The sequence below is a fragment of the Haemaphysalis longicornis genome, unplaced genomic scaffold (assembly GCF_048455015.1).
Source record: "Haemaphysalis longicornis isolate Haplotype H1 unplaced genomic scaffold, Haemaphysalis longicornis Haplotype H1 scaffold_5, whole genome shotgun sequence".
NCBI classification, from domain to species: domain Eukaryota; kingdom Metazoa; phylum Arthropoda; class Arachnida; order Ixodida; family Ixodidae; genus Haemaphysalis; species Haemaphysalis longicornis.
The window spans coordinates 191,439,165-191,453,234 of NW_027526385.1; the positions used below are offsets into that span (position 1 = coordinate 191,439,165).

At 47.6% G+C, this 14,070-nt stretch overlaps 1 protein-coding gene across 2 annotated transcripts in view; it reads left to right on the plus strand.

Annotated features, from left to right (window-relative positions):
- The window catches only part of LOC144139570 (uncharacterized), a 65,492-nt gene that overhangs the window by 8,618 nt on the left and 42,804 nt on the right, over positions 1–14,070 (plus strand). For both annotated transcript variants that reach the window (XM_077671883.1, XM_077671884.1), the window contains one exon: positions 12,055–12,084. In XM_077671883.1, coding sequence (XP_077528009.1) covers positions 12,055–12,084 — 30 coding nt within the window. The remainder of the gene's footprint in view (positions 1–12,054; positions 12,085–14,070) is intronic.

Genomic DNA, 14,070 nt, shown 5'->3' on the forward strand with positions numbered 1-14,070 from the left:
CCGCGGAATTCGAATCTCGACGCTCGCATATGCACGTCACTTTCTTGACTGCTGTTTCGCCGCCTGTGTATTCTTTGAGTTGTTAGGGGAGCACAAGTTCGCTTCAATAAACTCGTTTTCTTTGAAGACAACTGCGTCGTCTTTGGCTTCATGACATCTGATGTCGGTGTGGGGTACGCACCCTTTATGCTCACTACGACTTCTCAAGCCGCCAAACCAGCCGAACCAGAGCCAGCCGCCGACTGCAAGTTTTGCCCGCCTGAGTTCGGTCTTGTGGCCGAAGGACCCAAGAAAACGATAGCTGCAACCAACACCATGGTGCGAGAAGCAACGCCGCCAATCATGTTGCAGCAGCCCCTGGAACCGGCACCGTTCCGCGGAGCCCCCGCTGATGACCCCTAAAATGGTTGTAGAAGCTGTAGCGTGGCGCAACTTCAACAGGTGAGATGATGAAGGAACTTTGCGGCATGTCTTATTTTACTCGTATTTTACTTATTTTACTTTACTCCCTGACTGACTGGGCCCAGTTCAAAAGGGAGTTCTTTAAAACCTTCACTACCTTGGTGAGAAAAGGGCGAGCTGTCTTTGTGGTTGAAACTCAAACGCAACACCCCAACGAAGGAGTCGTGATCTTTTTTGAAGAATGGAACCGGCTTTTTCTCCGTTCGGTCTCCGAAATGACGGAACAAAAGAAACTGAGATTTCTTACGCGTGGAGTAAAGCAAGAACTCTTCGCTTGCCGTGTCTACAACCCCTATAAAACGGTGCCTGAATTCGCGACTGAAGCTTCCGCGATGGAGAAGACGCTAGAATTTCAAACGAGGCAGTACGACCTCCCTGTCAACGTGCTGTTCTCGGACACCATCGGTGCCGCAACTCTAAGCTCCTATACATGGCGCTAGACCATCCGAGCCGAAGTCAGAGAGGAGCTTCAGGATTTTTTTCCAACGACGGCGCAACCCCAAGTGGCTTCCCTGACTTACGTCATCCGAGAAGAGGATCAACAGCCACTTCGGGGTGGGGCACTGGGGGGATGACGTCATCCGAAGCACCCCACCAGCCACAAGCGATGACGTACTCCGCAGCTCTTCCGGATTTGAGCAGCTCCCCCGTCCTACTCAAATCCGTCGTCATGACGGCCCGCCATACCGCCGTCCACTGTCGCACGCCAGACCCACTGTAGACCAATTCCAGACGCCGAGGAAGACCCACGTGTGGCAAACGCCCGATAATCACCCGCTTTGCCACCATTGCGGAGAGGCCGACCACATCTACCGTCGCTGTCCCTACAAGAGGCTCGGCTTGCGAGGGTTCTCTATCGACGCACCACGCCCACGACCGGGCCAGCACCCTACTGCGATCGAAGAATACCTCTCCAACACAAACCGAGGAGCAGCCCGCTTCAACGGTTCACTGTCGCCCTTCCAGTACCAGCCACCGAACCACTGTAGCACTGCTGGCCTCTCACGTGGAAGGTCCCTCAGCCCACTCGTACCCGACATGGCCGAACCTGCCGATGAGAAGGTGACAACGACGCCGCGTACGCCCCGAGCGTCAACACGCACAAGCTGAGATGCGACGCACCAACAAACCCGGAAATCAAGAAAGGGAGAGTCCGACGTCATGGTGTCAATCGACAGCTTTGGTTCAGTCACCCTCATAGGTACGGAAGCCGACTACTCCGTAAGGAGCGTACCATTTGCTTTAAAGCCGAAGAACGATATGACCAGATGAGACGGTCCGCCCATGCTCACACCAGAAGGCGATCTCGTAACGCCAAGTTAAACGTGCATCACGCGTCACCATAGCGGCACCAAGTACCCTACTGCGTTCGTCATTTTGCCGAACTGCTCCCAGGACGTAATTCTCGGAATAGACTCTGACAGACAACGCGCAATATTTCACCTGCCGTCTAAGTCGATAACATTTTTCTCTAATCACTCCACGACGGCGCCACCGAACCCCGAAAACCGTGCTGCTGTAAGGATCGCCGATGATCACGTCACCCTGCCACCCCACACCAGCATGATGATACCGTCTACTATGAGAATGATGTTCCGGACGTCGCAGCTATCGTAGACAGTGACCAAAGGTTGCTTCTTGACCGCCGTGTCTCTGTCGCAAGAGGCATAGCGCGCTTTAGGCAACGCCAATCCCACGTTTTCGTGACTAATTTAACCGAGGAATATGAGAATTTAAACAAAGGCGCTGCAATTGCATTCCTTGAAGAAACGCAAGAAGCAAGTTACGTGATCGCGGTTGCCGACTTTGACAGCGCACACGAAGGTACCTTCAAACTTCCGAATCCCTTCTACGTGGATCCGGCGTTACCGCAAGAAGAACTGAACAAATTATCGGGTTTGCTGCGTAGCTACGGACAGTGTTTTTTTGTGAAACTCGAAAGTACGTCAGATACCTCTAGCGAAGCACCGCATAACAACCGAAGATGAATCCGGGCCCACCAGACAGTCACCGTACCGCGTCTCTTCACACGAGTGGGAAGCCATCCGGACCCAAGTCGACGACATGCTCATGAGGGCATTAAAATGCCATCGAAAAGACCCTGCGCCGGTCGTACTCGTGAAGAAAAAAGATTGCACATTAAGGTTCTGCCTTGAGTACCAGCGACTGAACAAAATCACCAAAACGGACGTGTACCCCCTGCCACGAATCAACGATGCCCTCGACCACCTCTGCAACGCGAAGTACTTAGCATCTATGGATATGAAGACCGGCTACTGGCAAATTGAAGTCGACGGGAGAAATCGAGAGAAGATTGCATTTACAACCCCGGACGGCCTCTACGAGTTCAAGGTGATGCCGTTTGCAATATGCATGGCGCCAGCAATGTTTCAAAGAGAATAGACACTGTGCTAGCTGGCCCAAAGCGGCACAACTGCCTCTTCTACCTCGACACCGTTGTGGTATTCGTTCGCACTTTCGACGAACTCCTTGCAAGGTTGGAGTCTGTACTCGAGGCCATTCGTACGTCGGGGTTAACGCTAAAGCCGGAAAAGTGCAGTTTCGCGTACGAGAAACTCACGTTGTCGGCCACGTCGTCAACGAAGCACGAGTCCTGCCTTACCCGGGAAAAACGTCAGCCGTAGCGGACTTCCCAAGACCTAAAGACAAGAAGGGCGTGCGAAGATTTCTGTACTAAGCGCATACTAGCGGCGCTTCGTCGAAACCTTCGCACGCATTGCCGAGCCAGTCACGCGCTTGACGAAAGATCGCACTCCTTTTGCCTGGGAAAACGCCCAAAAAAAAGCATTCTGCGAGCTGCAACAACGCCTGCAAAACCCGCCCGGGCTGGCTCGTTTCAACGAAAACGCCGAAACGGAAATGAACACGGATGCTAGTGATATAGACATGAGTACCGTCCTCGTCCAAAAGCAAAGCGGTGGCGGGAATGTAATCGCCTATGTTAGCCATGGTTTGTCGTAGGAGGAGAAAACTACTCTATGCAACCGTGGATACTCGCACCATAGAATATAATAACGACAATTGCCGGAATAAGCAAAAGGCCGTCCATGCCTGCACCTGCACTGAATTAGTTCACGCTTGAGTATTTATTTCCCACGTACGCAAGCCACACCCACGTTTATGCGGACGGCTCAGTGACCGCAGCATCATCTGCCATTCGCGTGTGGATTCCGTCGGTCCAGTGCACAATCAGGAAAAAACTGAGCCATACAACATCATCCACCGCTACTGAGCTAGCGGCTGTAAGGACTGCCCTTCATTTCATTGGTACACACAATGCTCGACAATGCATGATCTTCTTAGGCTCAAGGAATGCTTTGCAAGCTCTAAGAAGGCTTTCCAACCGCTGCAGTCAGCGTGGGTGGGAAATCAGTGAAATCCACAAAGCGGTAGTGCGGGCGGGCCATCACATCGTGCTTCAATGGCTTCCTGGTCATTCGGGAATAGAAGGAAATATAATATCTGATGCTGCTGCCAGCGCTGGCCACTCTCTGCGTAACACGACAAAGCTTCCTTTCTCTCGAGAGGATGGTTGTGCCTTTATCTATCGAACTGGTTGGAGAGAGAAAATGTAGAAGTGGCAGCACCCTCGCAGCGGATATCCACCTCTACAAGGAATTGACCCTTTCTGTAAATTCCGTGTTCCAACCGACCTAAGCAAAGCGTCCGAAGGTGTACTGCATCGTTTGTGTCTCAACGTGGCTTACACCCGAAGCTTCAAGTTCAAAATAGGGTGCGAGGATTCACCACTGTGCCCCACGTGCGCTGTGCTCGAGACTACTGAGCACTTGTGTATATGCCAGCGATTTTCCGCTGCGCGAGATACAGCGGCGAGCTGCCTGTCTCTTGTTCGACGTGGATCAAGCCTTCAGTTGTGTTACTTCCTCGGACCCTGGAACAACAACAATGACTCGTATTTAGAGACAAAAAGTCTTCTGCGTTTTTTTTTTTGAGATATTCAGGACTAGGCCAAACTCTGTAATGCCTCCATTGTGCGCATGGCTACGTCTGTACCTGTTTCCGTCGTCATGTACGCTTTGCCTCCTTTTTCTTGTTAGGCGCTCTGCGCTTCCTGGGCTCCATTCGCTCAATTTGTTCTTCATTTACTTAACTTTATTTCGAGTTTTTTTTTCTTGCACTTGATTGCGAGCCATTTTATTTAACTTTTGTTTTCTCTAAATTGCTGCTTACCCGATCTCACATTCACTTAACTGCATTGTAATCATCCCCATCTGGCGTAGCAAGCACTGCCGCTAGCAGAGCTGACCTCTCCAGCGCACAATAAAGAGTTATCTCTCTCTCTCTCTCACTCTCTCTCTCTCTCTCTCTCTCTCTCTCTCTCTCTCTCTCTCTCTCCGCTTCTGAGAAAGAGTATCTCGCTATTATATGGGTGATTTCAGAATTTCGCCCATACGTGTATGGTAGACCCTTCAAGGTTGTGACAGACCACCATGCGCCATGATGGCTCGCAAATTTGAAGGACCCCTGCGGCTGTGTTGGGTGGTGGAGCTTGCGCCTACAACATTTTGACGTTAGAATCGTCGTTATATCGGGCAGGAAACACTCTGACACCGACTGCCCGTCCCGCGCCCCTGTCGACCCACCACCACAAGAGTCCGATGAAGACAAGGCGTTCTTTTGAGTCGTGACGGATAGACGACCTAGCCGCCCAGGAGCTTGCCGACCGCGACTTATGCGTCATGATCGACTAACTCCAAGGATGCCACGAAGCCTTGCTCAGGGCCTTCAAACGCATCTCACCAGCATCCAGCCTAAAAAACTCCGTCCTCAAGAAGAACAATTTCAGCCCTCGAGCGATAACGAATTATCTTGTCATCCCAGCAGATCTTCGTGACGAAATCTTGGAAGCCTGCCACGAGGACCGGTTTAGCGGACATCTCGGCGCAGCTCGCACAATTGGAAAAATCTAGGTGAAGTACTACTGGCCCCGCCTTATACCCGACGTCACCCACTACGTCCAGAGCTGCCGTGACTGCTAGCGACAAAAAACGCCGCCGAAGAGGCCCGCCGGACTACTGCAACCGATCGCCGTCCCATTGAGGCCCTTCCAGAAGATTGGAATTGACCTTCTGGGCCTGTTCCCTACGTCACAATCTGAGAACAAGTGGATTGTTGTCGCGACACACTACATGACGCGCTAGGCCGAGACCGCCGCTCTTTCCAGGGGGACATCACAAGTCGTAAAGTTCTTCATAAAACAAGTTGTGCTGCGACACGGTGCCCCTGAAGTCCCAATCACGGACCGCAGAAGGGCCTTTACTGCGGAGCTCATGCAAGAAATATTACGATACAGCAACACGGATTACCGAAGAACGACGGCATAACTCCCTCAAACGAACGGGCTAACAGAACGTCTGAACAAGACAATCGCGGACATGCTGTCAATGTATGTCGGCGTTGAACATAAGACTTGGGGCGAAGTTCTTCAGTACGTCACGTTTGCGTACAACACGGCTATCCAGGATACCACGCAGATGACACCGTTTGAGATTGTCTACGGAAGATGGCCGACTACCTTGCTTGACGCGATGGTTCCGCACGTAGACGATGATGATCTCAAAGCCGACGTCGAAGGATACCTTCAGCGTGCGGAGGAGGCCCGCCAGCTCGGTCCAGTTCGTACAACAGACCAGCAGTATGTGGATGCCGGGCGGTACAACCTCCGACGCCGGGACGCTGAGTACCGCCCAGGGGATCATGTGTGGGTTTGGACTCCCATCCAGCGACGCGGACTCAGTGAGACGCTTCTTCGACGGTATTTCGGACCCTACCAAATTCTACGACGTGTCGAACAACTTACCTACGAGGTGATCCCCGATGGTGATTCCGGAAAATCACGACGACGCACGCGGCCCCAAGTCATCCACGTGGTCGCCTCAACTCTTACTGTGCGAGATGACGGACTTTTCTTTTTGGTTTGTAGTTGGTGTCTGTTCGGGCTGTCGCTTTATTTTAGCGTCGGATTATTTATGGTCTGTTTTTATCGCCAGGCCGCGCCCGGCTCTGTTATCTGTGTCCCAAGCGAAGAGCGTGTTCCATTTTTTATTTTTATGCCGCACGGGCTATCTCATTCAGTCAAAAAGACTGTTTCGCCCTAACGTCACTGGCATAGAATTATCTTCTTTGATTTAAAATGCTCTGGATTTAAATCGAAGGTTCGAAAAACACTCGCGCCCAAAGATAAGTTCCCGCAGAGCAGTCGCCGCGGCATTCGACTCTCGACGCTCGCCTACGCGCGTCACTTTGTTGACTGCTGTTTCGCCGCCTGTGTATTCTTTGAGTTGTTATGAAGCACAAGTTCACTCCAATAAACTCGTTTTCTTTGAAGACAACTGCGCCGTCTTTGGCTTCGGGACCATATGCATGCAGATACTTTTTTGTAAATCAGAAACAACCGTAAAGGGAACGCTTTACGCCTAATTAGGGCATGCGAATCTCAAAAGAGCTAAGATCAAATATGATCTGCCGTATTGCATACACTTTTAAGTAGCTGCTTAGTCAACAGAACAAAATACGGCAAGAATTATCCACCTCTGACGTCAATTCATTAGGTGGACGGGATAAGGAGGATATTTCGGAGCACGCGACAACTAACGGTAAAGATTCAGCGTTCTTTCATCGGTTCCAGTTCACCTAGAAGTCGTGAATGATGGTGTCGCCTTACGTTAGAGCAGATGACTTCCTGTTTGGTGTAGGAATCAAAGCAACTGTCGTGTCTTAGAGATTTGCAAGAAGTGGGCCCAGCGGTCCTGGCCAACCGCCAAGGGGGCGTAGCCCAGGGTGTGATGTGTATAAGGCGTCAGCGCACAGCCCGTGTCCCAGCCAGGTAGCCGAGCGATCGCGATGATCCGTCAAGGAAAATCTTGAAATTGAACTATCACCGTCGTTGGGCGTAGGGGTGCCTTATTTTGATAGAAATATTCTCCAAACTGGCTCCACCCGGTATCTCGGCTCATTTGTGAAGTTTTACTTTTATCCAGTGAGCACAGTTTCCAAATGTATGTGATTAGCGTAATAATATAAATAAAAAATAAAAAAGTATTTTTCGAATGCCCCAACAAATAAGGTTTGTATGTGGTTTAATGAGAACAATAAAACTCATCCATGTTTTCCCTTAAAATATCAGTCCTCTCGTCGTCGAAGAAAGTTTTCATTTCAGCAGCCCAAACTTCCCCTTCAATCGCAACAGGTAAGTGGACCTCAATTGCAGCATTCGTCGTAACTGAAAGTACCAAATAAAATTAAAACCCAACGAAGTTACAGAGCGAAGTGCACGGATTTTGAAGAACTATAAAACGGGCAAATAGCGATTTAGGAGAGACACATCTTCAAAGTCGATATTTTGGATCAGATTTAAATATAGCTCTTATTTTGAGCTTTCGCATGCAAGGTTCATACCCCCGATGAGCCATAATAAATGCCCCGAGCACAGAAACAAACGCAAACTCCACGTTTAAATAAAAGTCTTGGTTGGCATCTGGCATTGCTTAGTTTAAGTTACATTACTTGAGGTGGCTGTGACCTTGGACAGCGATCTGCACTGTGTATTTTTTTATGGTTAACATGTGCTTTATAAAACAACCAGCCAAGAAACTGCGCTCGATACATTTGTGGTTACGAGCGCTGTGGACAGGTTTTCACAGGTCCTTTAGACTCTCCGCATAGCAGGTTCAGAAACGCGATAAATGAGAGAATACATGCATGAACAGACTTTTTCGTACATCCAAACAGCCGCGAGGGAACGCTTTAGGCCTATTTAGAGCAGGCGCAAATCGAAAAAGCTAAGATCGAACATCATCTGCGCCATTGCATATACGTTTTCGTGCTATGCTTAGTGAACAGAACAAAATACGGCAAGAATTATCCACCTGTCACGTCAATTCATGAAGTGCACAGGATACGCAGAAAAATGTTTAATTGACGAGGACGGTATTTTGGACCACATGACAAGTAACGGTGAGCAGTTAAATCTGTGTTCTCTCAGTTCCAGTTCGCCTCAAAGTGGTGAATGATGTTGAAGTCTCACATTAGAGCAGATGCCTTCCTGTTTGTTGTAGGAATCAAGGCAACTGTCATGTCTCGTAGATAGTTGCAGGTAGTGGTAACAGCCATCACGACCAACCGCCAAGGGGGCGTAACCATGGGTGCGATGTTGAACTGGCGTCGACGCGTAGCGAGTGTCCCAGCCCAGTAGCCTAGCTGGTAACCTGGAGCCACCGACGGAGCATTCCCTCGGGGTGTCCCTGCAGGAACGTCGCCTGGAACTCCAGCCATGATCCTGAGGCGTCGTCAGGGTCAGATCCCGCTGGGGTCAGTTCCAGGAGCGTAACCTGGTCTTATCATCTGCCTCCTCCCTCCAAAACCTTGCATTTTTCCTCTTCGGCTTTTGTCCCTGTTCATTTCACGGTCGGCAACTTTCGTACCTTCTTGTATGGCCCATACTCCTTAAGAGGGAATTGGGGGTTTGGCACATACACCTTCGGTAGTTTCGGCACACACCCATTTGTGGGTTATTTACGGTATTATATCTCCCCCTTTTAAGTTTGTTTTCCCTAAAAACGGCTCACTCACTATACCAAGATTGTCCGCTTCGTTGACCCTTAAATTATCATTGGTTCAAATGCAGTCTCTTCCTAAACTCCCTGTCGCATCCCAAAGTGTTTATACAGCATAACGCACACAGTTCAGAAACACCGTTCACCGTTCCGTTCAAAGCTTTCAAGTGTCCACAGTTCTGAGACCCTAAAGTATGAACTTGAACACTGCACTGCACAATTCACAGCACGCCGAACACCACCATATGCAAACTTTTAACCTTCCCCATAAACTGTAATAAGGTAGCGAATTGGGCGAGTTGGAGTGCATTCATGATGTTCAGCGCAGAAGAAAAACCGGACAAGAAAAGTAAGAGCGCTTGGGTCGCCATTACTCTTCTTCTCCTGTTTTTCGTCTGCGCTAACCACCACGAATCCCAGGAACTATTTCATTTTCTATGTCAAACTGGCCATACCATCGGCGCCTGCACGTCTCTTTCCATTAACCTGATCCCACTAACTGCCCTTATAAGCAGTCATACTCTCGCGGTAAGTCTTCCTGAAGACGCGCCATGTTCGTGCGCTGTATCGTCTAATCGTATGGTGCTTGTTGTACTCCGACAGCCACTCGGAAACCACCCCATCAAGTTCCGCATGCCTTAGGCTAACACGGCCTTTGGAGAAAACTTGCTGGCAAACGTTGCAGGGCTTGACATATTTTCTTACCTCACTTTGTATACCGGAACAAAAGAAATCTTCCGTGACTGTCATTGTGGTTTCACATATCCCTCGGTGGCCCACCATGACATTTTCGTGCGCTAACGCCCAGAGCTTCTGGCGGTGCGAGAAGCTGCATGACTACTCGTCCTGAGCGGAATAGTCGTCTTCGGTAAAGGAACCCGTGGAGTATTTGGAACTCGCACATGGTATGGTGTCGTCGCCATTCAGATCCTATGTGTCGATAACAAACTTGTAGTGGCGGATCTTGCTCCAGTTGCTTTGCTAACTTACTGGGGTAACTTGAAACAGTCCATCCGCCGCGGTGGCTCAGTGGCTAAGGCGTTGCGGTGCTGATCACGAGGTCGCGGGCTCGATTCCCGTCCGCGACGGCCGCTTTTCTGATGGAGGCGAAAAGCAAAAACGCCCGTGTGTGCGAGATTTCGGCGCACGATAAAGATCCCCAGGTGGTCAAAATTAATCTGGAGCCCTCCACTACGGCGCGCCTGATCGCCTGAGTTGCGTCGGCGGGTTAAACCCCACAATCAATCAATCTTCAAATTGAAACAGTCCGATGGTCGGAACTCTAAGTGGGGTTTCTTCTCTTTTATCGTTATCGATCGTTTAATGACGGCTGTTTTTGCTTCGATGTTCTCTTTGTGCGGTGAACTGCCATTGTACTGTTCCAGGTCTTCTGTAGCGATGTCGGAACTGCTTCGTACAAGAACTTGTGTCCTGCCTACCATTGCGGATACGGACTAACAGCGCTTCGGACAACCGGAATGTTTCCCAATACTATGTTATATGAGCGGTTTACCCGGTACTTCGTGCTGATCTTTCCACAATAACAGGGCGTAGAAATTTCTGTAATTGATTTGGGTGTTGTCATTCAGGTGGTGTCATGAGCAACCCATTCAGGGGTTGCTGATTAAACCACCCCACCGAACTACATTGACGACAGATGCATTGAAATTCTAAATAAGTTTCTCTACGGTAATCTTTATAGTTTTTGTGACGGTGTTTGTGAGAACGAATGGTCAATTGATTACAAGTTGTATAATGCATGAGAAGAATTGGCTATTGAGGAAGTATCCTTTTGGATGCATTGTTGCGTTGCAAACTCGTTGCTGAATTGTCCGCTTTTGTCTGGTCGTTTTTTTGTTTGTTTTATTCCAGGAGTGTAGCGTTTCTATCCTGTGTCGTGCTCAAGTATAGGTATTCTGCATGTCGGCCAAATGGCGCATATCGTGTGCCTATTTTCCACTATATTGATAATATTAGGCTTCTTATCACGAGCGAGGTGCATTTCGTATGTTGTGTTTCCATTCGTATGCTGTCATGCATCTTTCGGTGTTATTTTGTATTATCACTGCTAAAATTTTACTGTGCTCTTTAACGCGAATTTTATTGCCTGTAGTACGTTTACCTTTTTTTCTTTCACTGTTTTTCTTCCTTTATTCTTTTATTTTATCTCGCGCGCTAACAATGCTGCATAGGGGTGGCTGCCGCTCTGCCAATCTGTGAAAGAGTAATTTTGCCTACGGTCGTATTTTTATTGCTGTACATATAGGTAAAATAAACTTCATTGATTTAATAAATTATAAAAAGTAAACATTTAAAGAGTACCTTCCTGCCAGTGAACACGTGTTTGCGGGCGGTGAGCCGCATAAGACAAAATAAAAAAAACTCTGCTCCATTTCTAAATATCGGTCACTGCTTGAATGTATTTTACATTTTTACTACGTTACCTGTGTCATGTTTCCCGCCGTGGTGGGTCAGTGGCTAAGGTGTTGCGTTGCTGAGCACGAGGTCGCGGGTTTGACTCCCCGCCGCAGCGGCCGCTTTTCTGATGGAGGCAAAAACCAAACACGCCCGTGTGTACAAGATTTTGGCGCACGTTAAAGGTACCCAGGTGGTCAAAATTAATCCGGAGCCCTCAACTACGGGGCGCTTCATCGCCTGCGTTGCGACGGCGCGTTAAACCGTAAAATCAATCAATCAATCAATAACCTTTTGTCTTTTTAACCAAAAAACCTTCGATAGGTCTTGAGAAATATCAGTTATGCAGCATTCAAAGTCTATGGTGAAATTGAACGCATTTTTACCACGTTAATGGTTAACTTTCACCAGGCATTTCCACCAGGTTAACCAGAACACTCGCTATGAGAAAAGGCCTTTATTATATTGGCGCAAAAGAGAAACTACAATGTAAGTTAGGAGTAAGCAGCTAAGGGTTTTGCTCTGTTTTAATTATCCCAACTTATGTGTGAATTGACTATATTCCCTTCTATACTTTCAGAGACACAAACTGCAACTATCACAACTACAAGTAAGAGGAAACCTTTTTAACATATGCCTGTGCACTCAATTTTTAAAGCGAGGGTTGATTGGCTGATTTGCAGCGTGTGTGGTTGTTTACGCCCAAATGCCTTGCGACAAGGCCGGGTTTTAAGGATGATGACGATGATGGTAGTGACAAAGATACCCTTGTATTCTGTGCCGCATACAGATTCGCGTGATTGGACAGGGAACAGGGTGTACTGTGCTTTGTTGAAGCTAGTAATAATAAACAGGAACCATCACGAAGAATCCGTTTCTCGGGCGCAGCAATCTCTCGCCATCCACACGCGGGCACGCGACCGCAAGCGGAGAGGTACCGCGCTATATAAAGCGCAATGATAGCCACCCAGTGTCGTCTCTCGAAGCACTAAGATTCGCAGGGGCCGTTGCTCCCTCTCGCCCGGCAGAGCTTCTTCTAGAGTGGCGAGTGTAGGCCACGGGTGGTTCGTTTTGTTGAAAAAGGGGCAGCTATTATTGAACGTTAACATCCCAATAATCGGTGAACTATGTTATACAATACAGAATACAAAGCATTTGCGGTCGGTAAAGCACTCTAAAACGAAAAGCTTTTGTTTTAGTGTGATAGTCGCGCATTGCTATTTCGCTTGTTTTGCTTAATTTTGACAAAAGTGTTTTTGTTTTCGTTTGGCGGTCGTTGCTGTTCTATTTTGGCCACTTGCGTTTTCCCTGAAGTCAAACTTTCCGTTCAACACGAGGCCCGGAGAGTGGGAAGCTGTAATTTTTTAGTCGCGTGTTCTTCTTAATTCGCGTAGAATCACAGATATCGGCTTGATTATAGAATTTTTTTTCAGTCACAGTTGATGTTAAAAATTTTATGGAAAATTTATGGTACACATTTGAAGGGGAAGTTGAAAGCAAAATTTGATTAGATATTTAGATGTGCTCAATCAGTGCAGATTAAAAACTAACACTTTTTAGCATATTACTGCTTTATAAAATAACCATTCTAAATGGTGTTCTTAACGCACAGAAGCCGAGCACAAATTGCATTCATTGCTTTTTCTTAATTAATAATTGTGTAATAATATTATTACTTTTTTGGAACCAGTTGACGTCTTGTATTATCTATCAGAATAGCGTATTTAAAATTGAAATGAAAGCAGAGCTCGTTTGGAGCTCGTTTGAATGACATGGCACCTGGACTAAAGACACAAAGCCTTAAGGAGTACCGGAGAGCCCTACCTACTGTGTCAGCAGCACTGCAACGTCAGCAAATAATTTACGTCACGTATAAAACTGTAGACCTATCTATATAATCGAACAGAAGGAATCGCTATCGCAAATGGGGAATAAGAAAAACATGATAAAGCAACCAGAAACAGAATTGTGGGAAATGAGGTGCGCACAAAAAATAACAAATGTAATCTCTGAATATTGCACCACTGTTACATTGTACTGCTGGTAAAGCGGCCGGCTGAATTTCTGCTTCGTCCAATACAGTTGGTAGATTTTTCAAAATATACCCACTCCCTGCTCCGCTGCCACCGTCATTCCAATATTCTTTTTTTCTCGTGAACGGTATTTAAATTTAAGGTTTTGATGCTGCCTCTCACCCCAATAGTAAAGGCGGTGAATACTTGTATCATGGCAATTTTAATAAAACTCTTCTCAATTCCCCACCGCGAGAAGTATATTTCTTTCTTTGTGTCTTGTGTTATCACTAGTAAAATATGTACTGTATTCTTTACGCGACTTTAATAGGCAGTAGAATCTTTACAGTAGCTTTTCTTTTCTTGTTTCCTATTTTTGCATTTATTATCGCGCGCTACCAATGCTATGTTCGGGTGGCTGCAGCTATTTTAAGTTGTTAAAATGTAGCTTTATATGGCAGTATGTTTTTGCCGTACATTATACCAAAAATAATAGCAATTGACTATTATTGAGTGATTTAAGGTGCACATTTAAGAAATACCTTTATGCCGATGAACACGTGCATACCTGCTGCCATGCGCAT